The 20,722-nt window shown below is 43.0% G+C and overlaps 1 protein-coding gene across 5 annotated transcripts in view; it reads left to right on the plus strand.

Annotated features, from left to right (window-relative positions):
- The window catches only part of LOC143767139 (uncharacterized), a 54,218-nt gene extending 38,652 nt beyond the window's left edge, over nt 1–15,566 (plus strand). For all 5 annotated transcript variants that reach the window (XM_077255167.1, XM_077255165.1, XM_077255164.1 and 2 more), the window contains 6 exons: nt 6,421–6,557; nt 6,643–6,837; nt 6,916–7,039; nt 7,530–7,627; nt 9,493–9,601; nt 13,862–15,566. In XM_077255167.1, the coding sequence (XP_077111282.1) occupies nt 6,421–6,557; nt 6,643–6,837; nt 6,916–7,039; nt 7,530–7,627; nt 9,493–9,601; nt 13,862–14,703 (1,505 nt within the window). In that variant the 3' untranslated portion in view covers nt 14,704–15,566. The remainder of the gene's footprint in view (nt 1–6,420; nt 6,558–6,642; nt 6,838–6,915; nt 7,040–7,529; nt 7,628–9,492; nt 9,602–13,861) is intronic.
- The last annotated feature ends 5,156 nt before the right edge of the window (nt 15,567–20,722 follow it).

Raw genomic sequence — 20,722 nt, forward strand, 5'->3', positions numbered from 1 at the left:
GCTCCCCTCAGCATACACAAAGAAGCTCTGCCAACCATGCACAGACGAAGTGCTGCGTAGCGAACAGCCTTCTTTAATGGATAGCATTAGAACCCTCATCAGGGAGGAGGTTCAGTCCTCTATGGCAACCTTCTCTCGAGCCCCGACCCCACAGCCTCCCCCTCCTAAGAAAAGGAGATTGGGCCGGGTAGCCTCAGACTCTGACTCGGGCGAGATACATACCTCGGGTTCAGAATACAGCTGGGAAAAAGAGGGTTCTACTTCTACTTCTGCTCCCAAATCGGAAAGTAGGAAGTACCTCTTCTCCTCTGAAGATTTGGAAGAGTTAATTTCCATGGTGAGAGGCACCATGGGGGTAGAGGAGGAGATAGAGGGCCATTCCGTGCAGGATGATATGTTCGGGGGTCTGAAACCTAAATCGGTAAAAGGATTCCCCATACATGAAAACATCGAGAACATTATCCTCCAGGAGTGGAGCCTGCCAGAAAAGGGGCTGAACGTCCCATCTGAGTTCAAAAATCGCTTTCCCCTGGAGGGAGATTGTTCTTTGTTTGATATGCCCAAGGTGGATGTTCAGGTGTCAAGGGTCACTAAGAAAACGGCCCTACCCTTCGAAGACTCCTCCCAACTTAAAGATCCGATGGATCGTAAAACTGAGAGCTTACTGAGGAGATCTTGGGACACCTCAACTAACTTACTAAAATCCAACGTAGCCTCAACGTGTGTGGCCAGATCGTTGTTTATTTGGCTTCGTACCTTAGAGAACCACCTCGTACAAGGTACATCCAGAGAGGACATCCTTAATTCTCTTCCCTTGCTCCAAAAAGCAACCGGATTTCTCGCGGACGCTTCCGCAGAATCAGTTCGGGTAGCCGCTAGATCTGCTGTCCTTACAAACTCAGCAAGGAGGGCCCTGTGGCTTAAGTCTTGGGGGGGGGACATTACCTCAAAGTCCAAACTTTGTGGTATCCCTTTCCAGGGCCATCATGTCTTTGGACCAGCCTTGGACGACATCCTGGACAAGGCTTCAGACAAAAAGAAGGTCCTTCCAGAACAACGGAACCCGAGGAAGCGGTTTTTTCGTCCCCCCCGTGAACAACCACCCCAACAGAACTATAGGGGAAAAGGCAAAACGGGGCGATGGAGCTACCCTAAAGGTGGGAAAGCCAGAAACATCATGGTCCCCCAGCCCCAGCAGCCCTCTGAAAAACAATGACTGCTTCCACGTCGGAGGTCGACTCTCAAATTTTCTCTCCAGGTGGCAGGAGATCACCAGGGATCAGTGGGTCCTGCGTACCATACAGGATGGCCTAAAATTGGAATTCGAGAGTCCTCCTCCTCGCCATCTAACAATCACTTCTCCACAATCTCCAAAACTTCAGGAGGCTCTGAGATCGGATATTCTAAGCCTGCTCCGGGAGAAAGTGATTTCCCACGTACCACAAAGGGAAAAAGGAGAAGGCCATTATTCCCATCTCTTTCTGGTGAAGAAACCCTCAGGAAAACACCGTATCATCGTAAACCTGAAACCTCTGAATCAGGTGATAAGATATCGAAGATTCAAGATGGAATCTATCAGATCAGCGATCCCGCTGATTGGACAGAACTGGGTAATGGCCACATTGGACCTGAGGGACGCATATTACCATGTGCCAATACACCCAGACCACAGGAGGTTCCTCAGGTTCGCCATCTCCCAAAACAAACGGATCAGCCATTACCAGTTCAATGTCCTTCCTTTCGGAGTGTCATCAGCTCCACGGGTCTTCACCAAGATCATGTTGGAAGTGATAATCTTTATCCGACAACAGGGGGTCTGCGTCATTCCATACCTGGACGACTTCCTCCTCATTGCTCCATCAGCTTCTCGCCTCAATCAGGACGTAGCGAAGGTTCTCAGCATCTTAACGTCTCGGGTGGATTCCAAATCTGGCAAAATCAGATCTCCGGCCATCTCCCCAGAAGAAATTTCTAGGAATTCTGCTGGACTCAGAAAAGAGAATGTCCTTCTTACCCAGGGACCGTCGGATAGATCTGGTCCACAAGATCTCCAGATTCAGAGACCAGAAATACCCAACTCTAAGAGACTCTATGTCAATCCTGGGTTCGCTAACATCATGCATCCAGGCAGTCTCCTGGGCCCAGGCCCATACAAGGATTCTTCAATCTCACATCCTGTCGTATTCAAGAGGACACCAGATGGCGTTATCCAGGAAAATTCCTCTTCCCACTCATATAAGATCCTCCCTCTCATGGTGGCGGAATCCCCGAAACTTACAGCGGGGAGTCAGCTGGGATCAGACCCCTCTCCGAATACTTACAACAGACGCAAGTCAGAGAGGTTGGGGTGCTGTGATCGAGAAATCCCACTTTCAGGGTCTGTGGTCCCTAGAGATGAGACGCAGCTCCTCAAATCTGAGAGAGTTAAAAGCAGTGGAGGAGGCGCTAAAAGCCTCATCGGCCCTCATCCAGGGTCACCATGTACGGGTGATGTCCGACAACATGACCACTGTCGCCTACCTCCGACACCAAGGGGGCACGAAATACTCAAGCCTAAAGCTAACTGCTGGAAGGATTTTTTCCTGGGCAGAGAAACACCTCCTGTCCATCTCTGCAGTACATATAAAAGGGCTGGACAATTCCCAGGCGGATTACCTCAGCAGGAGGGACTTTCATCCTGGGGAATGGTCCCTAAACCAGGAGATATTCCTATCCTTGGTCCAGAGGTGGGGAACCCCCGAGGTGGACCTGTTCGCCAGCAGACAGAACAAAAAGTCAGACAACTTTTTCTCCCTGAACATCTCAAACGAGACTCAAGGACTGGACGCATTCTCACATCCTTGGGAATTTACCCTAGCGTATGCCTTCCCGCCAATCCCATTGCTATCCAGAACATTGCAGAAAGTCCGGATAGAGCAAGTCCCAACGATTCTGATAGCCCCACTGTGGCCAGGAAGAGGCTGGTTCAACGCGTTGACAGACATGTGCTTAGAAGGTCCAATCCTACTTCCCCAGAGACACGACCTGCTTCAACAGGGTCCTCTATTTCATCCAGACCTGCACAAGCTGAAGTTAGCAGCCTGGCTTCTGAAGCCGAGATCCTGAAGGCCAGGGGGCTCTCTCAAGACGTGATTGAAACCCTACAAAAAAGTAGGAAGCCGATAACTAATGCCATTTATGGGAAAATATGGAAGAAATTTTCTTCATGGTGTCTTCCGAACAAACCAGATCCATTTAACCCGGAAATTGCTCAAATCCTTCAATTCCTCCAGAAGGGCTTGGACATGGGACTCTCACCAAGTACCCTGAAGGTCCAAGTGTCGGCCCTCGGATCTTTCTTTGATCAAGATCTGGCAAGTCACCGATGGATCAAACGATTTATAGCTTCAGCAACAAGAATCCGTCCAAGACGTCTCATCCACACCCCTCCGTGGGACTTGAATCTTGTCCTGAACAGTCTGACCGGTGACCCCTTTGAACCCCTTTCAGCTTCCAACTTAAAGATCTTGACCCTAAAAACAGTCTTTCTGGTGGCTATCACTACCGCCAGGCGTATAGGGGAGATACAGGCTTTATCAATCCAGGAGCCATTCCTGACCGTAACTATGGACAGCATAATCCTGAAATTAGATCCTTCCTTTATGCCTAAAGTGGTCTCTGAATTCCACAGAAATCAAGAAATCATCTTACCCTCTTTCTGTCCGAATCCATCTAACCCAAAAGAGGAGGTCTTTCATACCCTGGACGTCCGCAGAGTGGTCCTATTCTACCTTCAACAGACAGAGAGTTGGAGGGTGGATCAGAATCTATTCGTCCAGTGGGCAGGACGTAATAAAGGCAAGAAGGCAGCCAAAAGTACAATAGCAAATTGGATTAAACAGGCCATTAGCCTTGCCTACTCATCCCAGAATCTGACTCCTCCAGCTTCTCTAAAAGCACACTCCACCCGTGCAGTCTCAACTTCCTGGGCAGAGAGGGGTAGCGCATCTTCAGAGCAGATTTGCAGAGCCGCCACCTGGTCGTCAGTCCATACATTCACCAGGCACTACAGGCTCAACTTCAATAGGGACCTATCGTTTGGCAGACGAGTTCTCCAGGCTGTTGTCCCTCCCTAAAGAAATTAGCGGTTGGTATTGCTCCGATACTGCTGTCGTGGAAGGTGACTAGAGAAAATAGAATTAGAACTTACCGGTAATTCTCTTTCTAGGAACCTTCCACGACAGCACTAATTTCCCTCCCTATCTGATTTATATATATTAAATGTTTCCTGCACTTAAGTGGTAACTAAACATGCTACTGTGTCCAGAAAAAACACTGGTGGTTGCAGGAAGGGGAGGGGTATTTAACCTCTTTCTGTTCCTGTCCCCTATTAGGGCGGGGAGACATCCTCCGATACTGCTGTCGTGGAAGGTTCCTAGAAAGAGAATTACCGGTAAGTTCTAATTCTATTTTTGGCGCACAGCAGGGCTCAAAAAGGAAGGAGCTTCATTTGACTTTTTGAGTGTAAAATTTGTTGGATCAATTAGTGTACACTATGTTGTGTTTGGAGAGGCCCTGATGTGCCTGGATAGTGAAAATCACCCACAAGAGACGGGAAGGTGCTATATTACAAAATTGTATTAAGCCCCCATAGTTATACATTTTCTGAAAATAGAAAGCTGGCACATTGCTAAATTGTCAGTAACTGTGGATTTCCTTTACTAATCCCAGAGTTTCGAAGACTTCTTTTTTACTGCCTTTTAATTCTAATTATAGTAACCCTAATTGGAAATTATTTAATTTTATACATGCCATCTAGAAATGCACCTATACACACTTTCTAAAATTTTCCATTTGCACCCAGTTTTGCATTCGGTCCTGTTTTCTAAATTCAGGAGCCACTATATTTTGTGAATAGTCGGACCCTTATCATCTGCCCAATGTTGTGCTAACAACTTCCTTGCCATATGGAGCATTCTTGCTGCCGAAGTCTTTCCTGGAGCAATAGTCTCTAGATTTTCCACACAGTTTCTAGAGAAATTACCTACCCCCTTGGCTTTTTACCTATTTTGTTATATTACAACCTTTGTTCAAATATTTTTGCAATCCGATTTGTGCCTGATACATCAGCACTAAATAAGGCTACTTTCACACTAGCGTCGGGCACTGTACGTCGCAATGCGTCGTTGTGGAGAAAAAACGCATCCTGCAAAGTTGCCCGCAGGATGCGTTTTTTCTCCATAGACTTTTATTAGCGACGCAGTGCCACACGTCGCAACCGTCGTGCGACGGTTGCGTCGTGTTTTGGCGGACCGTCAGCACAAAAAAAGTTACATGTAACTTTTTTTGCACTTTGTGTCCGCCATTTTCGACCGTGCATTCGCAGCCGAAACTCCGCCCCCTCCTCCCCGGACCTTACAATGGGGCAGCGGAAACGTCGTAAGACTGCTTCCGCTGCCCACGTCGGGCATTTTTTTCACAGTATGCGTCGGTACGTCAGGCCCCGTACCGATGCTAGTGTGAAAGCAGCCTAAGCTAGGTTGGTGAAATAAGAAAAAATAACTAGCATATGCATATGTGTTCATCCCTTTTGCTATGAAACCCCTAAAAATTTCCTGTGCAATTACCTTCATAAGTCTATTGCTTAGTGACAGAGTCCATATGTGTGTGCAGTCTAAGGGTCACATGGTCTGTCAGTATATACACACCTTTTCTGAAAGGCCACAAAGGCTGCAACACCATTAAAGCAAAAGGTATGTTCACAATTGTAGGCATGTTCTTTACATGAACTGATGAAAACCCTAAAAAAACAAGGAAATTCCCTGTTGTGAGTTAGCAAAACACAAAAAATGGCAAGGGGGAGAATACTATTGTAAGCCACTGTATGGTGAGTACGTTTGCAGAATAGATATTATGTCTGTAACACTCTTGAAAACCAGGTTCATATTCCTGTATATGCAAAACAGAGTTAAAGGGAATCAGTCAGCAGGTTTTTGCTACCTCATCTGTGAGCATAATGTAATGTAGGTAAACAGACGCTGAATCCAATGATGTATCTCTTAGATTACTGGGTGCAGCCGTTCTGAGACAATCAGATCTTTTAGATCTAGAATGAAGCAGAGCTGAGAAAGTTAACCCCGCCCCTACCAGGATCTCTGTGTTCAAAGTCCATAGACAGTGAGCTGCTTATCACAGGAGGGGGCGTTGCCATACTAGTCTAGTCCAGCAATGTTAATCTCTTAGTGATAAATCCTTCACAGGTTGTAAACAGCACGCACTGTGACAAGTGACACATCCCTGAATTCTGTGTTTCAGCCTCTATCTCCTGCTTACATAGCAAAAACCCGCTGACAGATTCCATTTTATAACATAATTGAGATTCTTTCACAAAACCTGATGTCCCAATGCACTTCTTACTATCTAGATTTCTTAAACTTTCAGGTTCCATTTCATCATCTCATTTGACCTTTCTTCAAAAATTAATCCAATTGCCTGACCTATCCAGAAGGCACAGGGATGATATGACCAAGAGAATACTGAATCTCACCTTGAAGATTATCTACCTGCTGACCAGAGAGGTGACGTATTTTTGGACATGACTGATGAGGTTATGGAATTTCTACATTTTTCTATCACCATTTATCAGTTTCTCTTTATATGCAGAATTACAGTTTGCTGAAGAAGACATCTGATGAGTTTCTAACCCCCATTAACCATTCCAGTATGTCTGGAGGAAGGTGCAGCAGAAACCAGAGTCCCATTACGATGCCTCCTCCACAATCACTATTAAATGAGAAAGACAATGAACAGAAGATCCTTGAACTTGTCAATGAGATTGTACATCTCCTAACTGGAGAGGTGAGTAATACATGGAGAGGTGTTATACATGAGCATCAAAAATGATTTCTGGAGGTTAAGTCTATCATTGTATCTCAGGTCCCTATAAGTTGTCACGGCGGTACTGTGTATTTCACCATGAAAGAGTGGGAATACTTAAAAGATTGCAAGGATCTTTACAAGGATGTCGTGATGGAGACTCATCAGCCCCTTATAGCAATGGGTAAGAGAATGCAACTAGAAAAGCTGTCATCTGATCATCACAGGTCATCAGAATATTAAAAGGAACCCGTCACTATTTTTTTTGCCTCCTAATGTGAGAGCAGAATGATTTTGTCCCAGAGACCCCCGTTCACTTGCTGGGCTACTTGCTGCAGTTTTTATAAAACCACCGTTCTATCATCAGCAGATTATGCTGTCATGAAGTCATCCATATTCTGTATGACCCCGCCCCCACCACTGATTGGCTGCTTTCTGCATATGCACAGTGTACACTGGAAGCTGTCAATCAGTGGTGTGGGTGGGGGTTATACAGAGCTCAGTGTTCAGAAAACTGAGAGATCTGCAGGAGATAAAGCTGTGATTTTATGAAAACTACAGCAAGCAGCCCAGTAAGTGACACATTGCTAGAAACAGGGTTTCTACCCCTACATCGTGCTGGCAAAAAACTTGCTGACAGATTCCCATCAAGTCACCATGTGTGCTTCTTACAGATGTTTCTGGTGAAGGATATACACCAGAGAGATATCCCAGTCAAGACTTTCAAGAAGATTACAATGTCCAACTAGATCACCAAGCAGATGACGCTGAGGTTTGCCAAAATCCACCCTGCATCTTTCTCAATTATTGTTTAATTCAGTAGGGAATCTGAATAGCTGGTTCTCAATGAGTTTTGTAAATGGTTTTATGGAATTAATAAAATAATATGCTTTTACTAGATGGTAGCCCGATTCTAACGCATCGGGTATTTTAGAATATGTATGTAGTTTATTTATGAAGATTTTAGAATAATACATTGAATACACAGGACTGCGCCTGTCGCTGATTGTTCGCGGCCGGCCACGTAGTATATAGCACAGCCACGTAGTATATAGCACAGCCATGTAGTATATAGCACAGCCATGTAGTATATAGCACAGCCATGTAGTATATAGCACAGCCACGTAGTATATAGCACAGCCACGTAGTATATAACAGCCCACATAGTATATTGCACAGCCACGTAGTATATAGCACAGCCACGTAGTATATAGCACAGCCCACAGAGTATATAGCACAGCCCACAGAGTATATAGCACAGCCCACGGAGTATATAGCACAGCCACGTAGTATATAGCACAGCCCACAGAGTATATAGCACAGCCCACAGAGTATATAGCACAGCCCACGGAGTATATAGCACAGCCACGTAGTATATAGCACAGCCCACGGAGTGTATAACAGCCCACATAGCATATAACACAGCCACGTAGTTTATAACAGCCCACGTAGCATATAACACAGCTCACATAGTATATAACAGCCCTCGCACGCAGTGTATAGCACAGCCCACGTAGTGTATAGCACAGCCCACGTAGTGTATAGCACAGCCCACGTAGTGTATAGCACAGCCCACGTAGTGTATAGCACAGCCCACGTAGTGTATAACACAGCCCACGTAGTGTATAACACAGGCCACGTAGTATATAACACAGGCCACGTAGTATATAACAGCCCACGTAGTGTATAACACAGCCCATGTAGTATATAGCACAGCCCATGTAGTATATAGCACAGCCCACGTAGTATATAGCACAGCCCACGTAGTGTATAGCACAGCCCACGTAGTGTATAACACAGCCCACGTAGTGTATAACACAGCCCACGTAGTGTATAACACAGCCCACGTAGTGTATAACACAGGCCACGTAGTATATAACACAGCCCACGTAGTATATAGCACAGCCGCGTAGTATATTGCACAGCCCACGTAGTATATTGCACAGCCTACGTAGTATATTGCACAGCCCACGTAGTATGTAGCAATGTGTGTCCCTGTTAAAAAATAAAAAAAAAGAAAAGAAAAGATAGTTATATACTCACCTTCCATTGGCCCCCGGATCCAGGCGAAGCGTTTACCGATGCTCCTCGCGCGCTCCAGTCCCAAGAGTGCATTGTGGTCTTGCGAGATGATGACGTAGCGGTCTCGCGAGACCGCTACGTCATCATCTCGTGAGACCGCAATGCATAGAGTGATCACCGGAGCGTCGCGAGGAGCGGGAAAGGCCTGTTCTGGATCCGAGGGGCCGACGGACGGTGAGTATATAACTATTTTTTATTTCTTTTATTATTTTTAACATTAGATCTTTTTACTATTGATGCTGCATAGGCAGCATCAATAGTAAAAAGTTGGTCACACTGGGTTAATAGCAGCGTTAACGGAGTGCGTTACACCGCGGCATAACTCGGTCCGTTAACGCTGCCATTAACCCTGTGTGAGCGCTGACTGGAGGGGAGTAAGGAGCGGCCATTTTGCCGCCGGACTGTGCCCGTCGCTGATTGGTCGCGGCAAAACAGCCACGACCAATCAGCAACTTGGGGTTTCCGTGACAGACAGACAGAGACAGAAGGACAGACAGAAAGATGGAAGTGACCCTTAGACAATTATATAGTAGATGATTATTTTTTTTTATCCAGGGACAAGAGTTCTTTATTGTTAAAGTTGAAGATCTGGCGGAAGAAGGCATGTACGTTATGGGTGGTCACCAGTGTAAGGAGGAAGAAGTCTCCATAGATATTAGTACAGGTAAGCAATCCTTGTATCCAATTGGGAAGCCAGAGACATTGGCTCTTATGAGATGTTTTATATTTCACAGAAGTCACTAAGATGAAAAATACAAGTCACTAAACTGCAATGACTTATAACAATAGTGAATCCTTTTACGCTCTGACGTGTTTGGCATACAGGTGAAAAAGCTTTCCATTGTCACTTTATACTGCTGTTTGGGCTGCCACTCTATCTCCATCTCATTACAAGCAGTATTCCTAGAGAACATGTCGGTAATATGGTATCTTTTGTTGAATTCTGTATGTTTTCATATAAAAATAGTTATACATCCCTCCATCAGGCCATTAGACTTGCTGTGTGTGGATCTATACAACTCAGAGCTTGCTTGTAGCCATAAGGATATGTGCACACATCGCATTTTTCCACAGGTTTTCGCTGTTTTCTTTTTGTGCAAATTTTCAGCTTCGTTTCACAGTACAAGCAATGTCTAAGATTTCAGAAATCTCATACACACACCTTGTTTTTTTTCCTGGCTGTTTTGACAAAGAGCTGCACTTTTGAAAAATACAGCATGTTACTTCTTTCAACACTTTTGCAGCGTTTTTCACCCATTGAAAGCAATCAGTAGCGTAAACACGCTGTAAAAACACAGGTTTTGCTGCATTTTTGGCGCCAAAACCTGATGAAGTTGAATCAGATTATTTTTTATGCAGTAAACTTTATCAGCATGCACAAGAGACAAATGTACCCTGACAAAAATGCAACAATAAAAGCGCAGCAAAAACTAAGCAAATCCTGCTTTTTGTAAGCAGCTTAAACGCAGCTTAAACTTTACATAAAAAAAAACCGCAATGTGTGAACATAGCATAAGACTGCATTAACCCCTTCATGACCTTTGACATACAGGTGTTTCTCACAAAATTAGAATATCATCAAAAAGTTAATTTATTTCAGTTCTTCAATACAGAAAGTGAAACTCATATTATATAGAGTCATTACAAACAGTGTTTATTTCTGTTAATGTTGATATATGGTGATGGAAAACTAGTTGTTTTTTGGGGGGTTTTTTTTATGCATCTTTTAGTGTGACAGTAGTCAAACATTAAAAAAAGCAATATAAATCTGTAATCGCAAAGAATAAAGTCATCCAATCACTTTAGCTGTTGTCTGGTCTGTGATCTGGCGATGTCCATCTTTTTAGGATTGCATAAAAGCACGGTCTGCCACAGTTTTGTGCACTTCACAAAAGAAGGAGACCGCTAAATAGAGGCCAGACTGAGTCCAGAGTAACTCTGCTGCCTCATTATAGTGAATGAGTCCATCAGGGGTTTCATCTGAATCATGTCACTCTGAGATTTATATGGAAACCCCAAAGTAAGTGGTCAGCATAGAGCACAGGATAACTGTAATGCCAAACATTATGTAAAATGTTTCCAATAAAAGCTTCAACTCAATCCACAAAAAAAGCAAGTCCCCGCTCAGGTCCGTCATCTGTTACCAGAAATATAGGGGACTTCCATGTTACTGGTAGCACATAGACTTAGGAAAAGTGCTATGGCTCCTCTCCCCTAAAAAGAAATTAAGCAAATTCTGCACTGCCAAATCCAAATGTCCCCCTCCTTTCTGAGCCCCAGTATGCCTAAAGCACATTTAGCGTCCACATGTTTGCCATTTCTGTAGCGAAGAGAGCTTGCCTAATATACGGCTGCATGTTTCCAGAAGCACGAGCTGGACACTACAAAGTACTAGGCACCACAACGTGCCGGCACTGCAATAGCAGATTTGCAATTTTCACTCTGCAACATTTCTGGAAAACAAATTGTCACTACACCTGCATATAAAGTGCCAAAGGGGTATAATTTCCAAAATGGGTTCCCCTGAGGGGGAATTCTACTCCAGTAGCACTTCGGGTCTCTGCATGTGGAGTTCACAAACTATTCTAGGAAAAACTGTGCTCCGGAAGGCAAATAGCGCTCCATGCCTCCTGAGTTTTGCCGTGTGGGTATTTCTACATTCAGCAGAAATTGTGTGACAAATTCTGGTGCCATTTTTACTCATTTCCCCGTATGAAAATGTAAAATCTGGAGTTAAAACAACATTTTTGTGGTAAAAATGTAATTATTCTTTCTTCACTACCCAATGGTATAAACTTTTGTGACACACCCGTGGTGTCAATATGATCACTGCACCGCTAGATGAATTCATTGAGAGGTGTAGTTTCCAAAATGGGGTCAGTTGTGGGGGCTTTCCACTGTTAAGGCACATCAAGGACTCTCCAAATGCAATATGGCGTCCGCTCTCGATTCCAGTCATTTTTGCATTCAAAAAGTCAAACTGTGCTCCTTCCCTTCCAATCCCTACCATGCACCGAAACTTAATTTTCCCCCACATATGGTTGTACTCAGGAGAAATTGCACAACAAATTTTGGAGTCCATTTTCTCCTGTTACCCTTGTGAGAAGAAAAAATTGGGGGCTAAAGTAACATTTTTGAAAAAAAATATAAATTTTTATCTTCACGTTGCACTAATTCCTGTGAAGCTCCTAAAGGGTTAATTAACTTCTTGGATGTGGTTTTGAGCAGTGTGAGGGGTGCAGTTTATAGAATGGTGTCACTTTCAGGTATTTTTTGTCATATAGGTTTTAATCTTTGTTATGTAAATTTTGCTGGAAAAATTTGAAATTGCTGATCAACTTTTCAACAAAAAGAATTATGAAGATGTAAAGTAGTCATGTGAGAAATGTTATTTAGACATTATTTTGTACAGCATGACTAACTGGCTTAAGGGCATAAAAATTGAAAGTTTGAAAATTGCAAAATTTTCAAATTTTTTGCCAAATTTCTGATATTTTACAAATAACTGCAAGTTATATCAAACAAATTTTACCACTATCATGAAGTACAACATGTAACGAAAAACCAGTCTTTGAATCACTGGGGTCCCTTGAAGCATTACAGAGTTATTACCACATAAAGGTGAAAACTGGCTCGGGGGTGAAGAGGTTAAAAAAGAACTCCCAGCAACTTTTTTTTCCACAGTACCTTCTAAATGTGTATGTGATGTGGTATAAGTGCAGTAAAATACTTATTGATTACCATCTACCCCAATTTCCATCGCTGATCCAGTCCTCTTAAGCATCATGTGATCGCTCCTCAGCTTTGCTAAAGTAACCATGGACTGTTGTGTGGGGTGGAGCTACTTCCCTCTATTTAAGCCGTATATAGACTTCTATTAAGAAAGTGACTTGCGTTTCACACACAAACCCTTGTGATCCAGCAAGTCTGTTTTCAGGTCACGTGATCCAGAAGAGGACCTGAGTGATGCCGGAACCAGGGGAAGTGTATTAACGAACATGCTCGGATAACGTCTTATCCGAGCATGCTCGGTGTTATCTGAGCATCTGGGAGTGCTTTTATAATATGTGCGAGTCGCTACAGCTGCATGATTTGTGGCTTTTAGATGGCCTCAATACGTGGGGATTGCCGGTTTGTTAGGGACTCCCCACATGTGTTAAGGCATGCAAATCTTGCAGCCACAGAGACTCGAACCTAATATACGAGCTCGCTCAGATGCTCAGATAATACCCTAGCGTGCTCGGATAAGACGTTATCCAAGCATGTTCGCTCATCACTTGTTTTAACCTCTTTGTAATATATTGAGTTATCTTCTTTAATGCAGGCTCAGGAGCTGAACACACATCATTGCAGTCAGTCAATGGCGGTGTTATTTACCCACCATCTGCCTACTCCACCTACTTTCTGTTAACCGCTTAAATGTTGCTGTCAGCCAGGGTGTCAATTTAAATTCTTTATGGAAATTGAAAAATTAAAAAAACAAATAAAAATGTTTTTAATAATTCAGATCTGTAAAATGAACACTATATATGCAAAACCCCCCCCCCCCCAAAAAAATCGCAAAATTGCATTTTTTTTCTGCAATTTCACCGTACTTGGATTTTTTTTTTACCCTATTTTCCCATCCATTGAATGGTAAAATGAATGGTGTCATTGAAAACTATAACTTAATGTCCCTCAAAACAACAAGCTCTCACATGACTGTTGCCAGAAAAATTAAAAAGTAATTGCTTTTGAAAGACAGGGATGAAAAAATTAAAAGCTCAAAAACAGAAATTCACCATGTTGGGAAGGGGATATTGCACCTACACTACATTACATACATAAATTTAGGATTGACAATAGAATAAAAATTTTGCTGGGAGATCTTATTTAAGGCTGTCTATTTGATATCTAACTACAATATATTCTATTTCCTTCTTAGAACATGAAATGGGATATTCATGTGCTGATTGCGGCAAGTCGTTTGCTAATGGATTACAGCTTGATGAACATCAAGAAACCCACTTGGAGGAAAAAACATATATCTGTTCAGAATGCAGGCAGTGTTTTATACATCAACGTGACCTAGAGAGACATCAAAGCATTCACAGAAAAGAAAAACCATGTCTGGAATGTGGAAAATGTTTTTTTCAGAATACTGATCTTGTTGAGCATGAGCGAATTCACACAGTGGAGAAGCTGTTTTCATGTCAAGAATGTGGGATATCTTTTACTCAGTTGTCATATCTTGCTCAACATCAAAAAGTTCATATGGAAGAGAAGCCATTTTTATGTTCGGATTGCGGGAAATCATTTACACTTAAAATTTATCTTGAGAGTCATCAGAAAATTCACACCTATGATAAGTCATTTAAATGTACAGAATGTGGGAAGTATTTTAATAAAAAATCAGATCTTGTTGTACATCAGAGATTTCACACAGGGGAGAAGCCATATTCATGTCCAGAATGTGGGAAATGCTTTTCCCAGAAATCTGATCTATCTAAACATCAAAGAGTTCACACAGGCGAGAAGCCTTTTTTATGCTTGGACTGTAGGAAACGTTTTTCACAGAAATCCGACCTGATTAAACATCAGAGGACTCATACAGGAGAAAGACCTTTTTTATGTTCAGAATGTGGGAAATGCTTCACTCAGAAATCAGTTCTTGTTCAGCATCAGAGAATTCACACGGGGGAGAAGCCATTTTCATGTACAGAATGCGGGAAATGTTTTACTCATAGATCAAATTTTATGAAACATAAAGTTGTTCACACACGTTAAAGCGGAAACTATATGTAAGGTTCTCAGACTCTTTGCCATATCTGCCTTTATTTTTGAATCTAGTTTTCCCCGTCGGCCATCTTGCTTTCTGTCCTGCTGAAGCTACCTTGCCCTCAGTCAGTATGGAGTTTTCAGTTTGTATGTTTCCACCTTGTTCTCTGCCACTTGCCTTGTTAACCCCTTCACGCCGCGGCCCTTTTTGCGTTTTCGTTTTTTCGCTCCCCTCCTTCCCAGAGCCATAACTTTTTTATTTTTCCGTCAATATGGTCATGTGGGGGCTTATTTTTTGCGAGACGAGTTGTGCTTTTGAACAACACCATTGGTTTTAACATGTCTTGTACTAGAAAACGGGAAAAATATTCCAACTGTGGTGAAATTGCAAAAAAAGTGCAATCTCACACTTGTTTTTTGTTTGGCTTTTTTGCTAGGTTCACTAAATGCTAAAACTGAACTGATATTATGATTCTCCAGGTCATTACGAGTTCATAGATAAAAAATAACCTAGACATGTTAGGTGTCTAAGTGGTGAAAATAAATTCAAAACTTTGCTTAAAAAAAAAAAAAAAAAAAAGCGCCATTTTCCGATACCCGTAGCATCTCCATTTTTCGTGTTCTGGGGTTGGGTGAGGGCTTATTTTTTGCGTGCCGAGCTGACATTTTTAATGATACCACGTTTGTCTAGATACGTTCTTTTGATCGCCCATTATTGCATTTTAATGCAATGTCGCAGCGACCAAAAAAACGTAATTCTGGCGTTTCTAATTTTTTTTCTCGCTACGCTGTTTAGCGATCAGGTTAATGCTTTTTATTTATTGATAGATCGGGCGATTCTGAACGCGGCGATACCAGATGTGTAGGTTTGATTTTTTATTTTTATTTTGGATGGGGCGAAAGGGGGGTGATTTAAACTTTTATTTTTTTTTTATTTTTTTCATATTTTTTAAAACATTTTTTTTTACTTTTGCCATGCTTCAATAGCCTCCATGGGAGGCTAGAAGCTGGCACCACTCGATCGGCTCAGCTATATAGCAGCAATCATCAGATCGCTGCTATGTAGCTGAAATGCAGGCTTGCTATGAGTGCCGACCACAGGGTGGCGCTCACAGAAGGCCGGCATCAGTAACCATAGAGGTCTCAAGGACCTCTATGGTTACCATCCTGACGCATCGCTGACCCCCCCGATGCGCTCATTTCCGGCCGCACGGCCGGAAGCGGTAGTTAAATGCCGCTGTCAGCGTTTGACAGCGGCATTTAACAGGTTAATAGCGGCGGGTGAATCGCGATTTCACCCGCCGCTATTGCGCGCACATGTCAGCTGTAAAAAACAGCTGACATGTCGCGACTTTGATGTGCGCTCACCGCCGGAGCGCACATCAAAGCGGGGGTCCCGACATGTGACGTACTATACCGTCACATGTCGGGAAGGGGTTAAAGGGACTCTGTCACCCCTCCAGCCGTTATAAACTAAAAGAGCCACCTTGTGCAGCAGTAATGCTGCATTCTAACAAGGTGGCTCTTTTAGTTTGTGGTGCAGTTATAGCCAAAATAAAGCGTTTTATAATTTCGCCAAAATACCTCTCTTTAGCCCTGGAGGCAGGTCTTAACCCCCCTGCTGCAACCGCCACACTTAAGTCACTCAAATCTTCGGCGCCGGGCACCGCTCCCTCCGCGCTGTTTTCCACTCAAATCCGGCGCCTGCGCTGTTTTGTTCTGCCTAGGGCAGGCGCAGTGAGCTCTGGCCGTCTGACCTCACATGCAGTCTTGCAGACTGCGCCTGTGCGGCCACCCAGCTTGTGAATTCACAAGCTGGGTGGCCGCACAGGCGCAGTCTGCAAGATTGCATGTGAGGTCAGACGGCCAGAGCTCACTGCGCCTGCCCCAGCCAGTACTAAACCGCGCAGGAGCCGGATTTGAGTGGAAAATAGCATGGAGGGGGCGGCGCCCGGCGCCGAAGAAGATTTGAGTGACTGAAGTGTGGCGGTTGCAGCAGAGGGGTTAAGACCTGCCTCCAGGGCTAAAGAGAGGTATTTTGGCGAAATTATAAAATGCTTTATTTTGGCTATAACTGCACCACAAACTAAAAGAGCCACCTTGTTAGAATGCAGCATTACTGCTGCACAAGGTGGCTCTTTTAGTTTATAACGGCTGGAGGGGTGACAGAGTCCCTTTAACCCCTTCCCGACATGTGACGGTATAGTACGTCACATGTCGGGACCCCCGCTTTGATGTGCGCTCCGGCGGTGAGCGCACATCAAAGTCGCGACATGTCAGCTATTTTTTACAGCTGACATGTGCGCGCAATAGCGGCGGGTGAAATCGCGATCACCCGCCGCTATTAACTAGTTAAATGCCGCTGTCAAACGCAGACTGCGGCATTTAACTACCGCATCCGGCCGTGCGGCCGGATATGAGCGCATCGCCGACCCCCGTCACATGATCGGGGGTCGGCGATGCTCCTCCATTGTAACCATAGAGGTCCTTGAGACCTCTATGGTTACTGATTGCCGGTGGCTGTGAGCGCCCCCCTGTGGTCGGCGCTCACAGCACACCTGCAAATCTGCTGTGTAGCAGCGATCTTATGATCACTGCTGCATAGCAGAGCCGATCGGGCTGTGCCTGCTTCTAGCCTCCCATGGAGGCTATAGAAGCATGGCAAAAGTAAAAAAAAAAAAAGTTTTTAAAAATGTGAAAAAAATAAAAAAAATATAAAAGTTTAAATCACCCCCTTTCGCCCCAATCAAAATAAATCAATAAAAAAAACCCCCAACCTACACATATTTGGTATCGCCGCGTTCAGAATCGCCCGATCTATCAATAAAAAAAGCATTAACCTGATCGCTAAATGGTGTAATGAGAGAAAAATTCAAAACGCCAGATTTACGTTTTTTTGGTCGCCACGACATTGCATTAAAGTGCAATAACGGGCGATCAAAAGAACGTATCTACACCAAAATGCTATCATTAAAAATGCCAGCTCGGCACGCAAAAAATAAGCCCTCACCTGACCCCAGATCACGAAAAATGGAGACGCTACGAGTATCGGAAAATGGCGCAATTTTGTTTTGTTTTGTTTTTTGCAAAGTTTGGAATTTTTTTTCACCACTTAGGTGAAAAATAACCTAGTCATGTTAGGTGTCTATGAACTCGTAGTGACCTGGAGAATCATAATGGCAGGTCAGTTTTAGCATTTAGTGAACCTAGCAAAATAGGCAAGCAAAAAACAAGTGTGGGATTGCACTTTTTTTGCAATTTCACTGCACTTGGAATTTTTTTCCCGTTTTCTAGTACACGACATGCTAAAACCAATGATGTCGTTCAAAAGTACAACTCGTCCCGCAAAAAATAAGCCCTCACATGGCCAAATTGACGGAAAAATAAAAAAGTTATGGCTCTGGGAAGGAGGGTAGCGAAAAACAAAAACGGAAAAAGCTCCGGGGGTGAAGGGGTTAAGCAACCTCAGCTATTCAATCAGTGCTTCTGAATCAAGTCTGCAGTTTACCTGTGACCTGCTCCAGGAAGGCTTGGACATATTATCCTAACCACCTTCTACTTCGGATCCTTGGACATGTGTGGACTCAGGAATCCCTCAGCTTACTATCAACATTTCCAAGGGAAGTAAGAGAGAAAGACTTGAACTTATTTCTACAACTTTGCTGGACTTAAAGTTTATTCCTGCCTGTCTTGTCTCGTCCTGTCAAACTCTCCAAAACTACAGGTATACTGTCATTTATACATGTTGACTATTTTCAGTTTGTATTAGCAATTATCTACCTGTAAATGCGATTATGGATCTCAATAAACAGAAACTTTTTCTACATCTTCAAAGATGTGTTCTTTCTAATGTCTATGTACTTAATTTGATTCCTTAGAGAGCCAAGAAAACAACATTTTTCTAGGTGTTAATTTTTGTTTTATGTCTGATTTTATTTTTGTAATGTACTGAATTGTCTTGGTGAGATTTTTTTGATTGTGTCTGTAAATTAACAACTATCAGGCATAACATTAAAACGCCATTTTGCAATATACAATCATGGCTTAAAGTGTTGGCACCCTTGAAATTGTTCCAAAAGATGAAGTATTTTTCCCAGAAAAGTATGGCAATTACACATGTTTTGTTATACATGTTTATTTCCTTTGTGTATTGGAACAACACAAAAAAAACAAAAAAGGCATACTGAACATGATTTCACACAAAACCCCAAAAATGGGCCGGACAAAATTGTTGGCACCCTCAACTTATTATTTGAAAAGAATAACTGCAATCAATCGCTTCTTATAACCATCAACAAGCTTCTTACACCTCTCAACTGGAATTTTGGACCACTGTTCTTTTGCAAACTGTTAGAGGTCTCTCATATTTGAAGAGTGCCTTCTCCCAACAGCATTTTTAATATCTCATCGCAGGTATTCAATGGGATTTAGATCCGGACTCATTTCTGGCCACATCAGAACTCTGCAGTGCTTTGTTTCCATCTATTTCTAGGTGCTTCTTGAAGTATGTTATGGGGTCATTGTCCTGCAGGAAGACTCATGACCTAGGACGCAAACCCAGCTATCTGATACTGGGCACTACATAGCAACCCAAAATCTTTTGGTAATCTTCAGATTTCATGATGACTTGCACACAGTCAATGCACCAAGTGGCAGAAGCAGCCCCAAAACATCTTTGAACCACCACATTTGACAATAGGTACAATGTTCTTTTCTTTGTATCTCTCATTCTGTTCACTGTAAAGAGAATATTGTGCTTTACCAAAAAGCTCTAGCTTGGTCTCATCTGACCACAAGATGCTTCCCCAAAAGGATTTTCGTTACTCAAGTACATTTTAGCAAACTGCAGTCTAGCTTTTTTCTGTCTGTGTCAGCAGTTGGGTCCTCCTGGGTCTTCTGCCATAGCATTTTATTTCATTCAAATGTCGACGGATATTTTGCTCTGACACTGATGCACCCTGAGCCTGCAGTACAGCTTGGATTTCTTTGGAACTTGATTGAGGCTGCTTATCCACCATCTGGACTATCCTGCGTTGCAACCTTACATCAATTATTCTCTGCCGTCCACGTCCAGGGAGTTTAGCTGCAGTGCCATGGGTTGTAAACTTCTTGATTTATGTTGCACAACGTGGACAAAGGAACATCAAGATCTTTGAAGATGGACTTGTAACCATGAGATTGTTGATATTTTTTGGCAACTTTAGTTCTCAAGTCCTCAGACAGTTCTCTTTTCAATACTACTTGCTTAGTGCGGCACACACAGACACAGAATGCAAATATTGAATCAACTTCTCCCCTTTTTATCTGGTTTTTATATTAGCCACACCTGTTACTTGCCACAGGTGAGTTTGAACGAAAATCACATGCTTGAAACCAAGTTGTTTAACCACAATTTTGGAAAGGTGCCAACAACTTTGTCCGGCCCATTTTTGGAGTTTTGTGTAAAATTATGTCCAATTTGCATTTTTGTTGTTCCAATACACACAAAGGTAATAAACGTGTATAACAAAACATGTAATTGCAATATTTTTCTGGGAGAAATACTTTATTTTTTGGACCAATTTCAAGGGTGCCAACAGTTTTGGCCATGACTGTTGTAAAATGGCCACTGGACAGGTCCTTGAGGGGAGATATGTATCATCGAGATTGGTAGCTTTGGTGATGTAAGCCCAGGATTGCAGGCTACAGAACATATACTGCACAATCAGTTTGCCTTGTCGTTGGCTGCTGGGCATGCATGAATTGACCAAATTATCTAAGTATCTCAAGTTTTTCCTATTATCTAGAGCAGAAATGCAATTGAAATTTCATATATTTCATGTTTACATGGTATAGCACTACAGAGTGCAACTTTGTTAGTTATGCTCCTGTACACACAAGTTTTCTGTTTGTAAGTGACGGTCAGTCTTTTGTTATTTATTTTTGTTTGGTTATGCTGAGTGGTTTATGAAGTTTTAGTAAACCAGCCTGGACATTTTACTGAAATCGCTTCCTGTGCCTACCTCATCCGCAACTGACTGAGTAGAAA

Source organism: Ranitomeya variabilis, chromosome 4, assembly GCF_051348905.1.
Source record: "Ranitomeya variabilis isolate aRanVar5 chromosome 4, aRanVar5.hap1, whole genome shotgun sequence".
NCBI classification, from domain to species: domain Eukaryota; kingdom Metazoa; phylum Chordata; class Amphibia; order Anura; family Dendrobatidae; genus Ranitomeya; species Ranitomeya variabilis.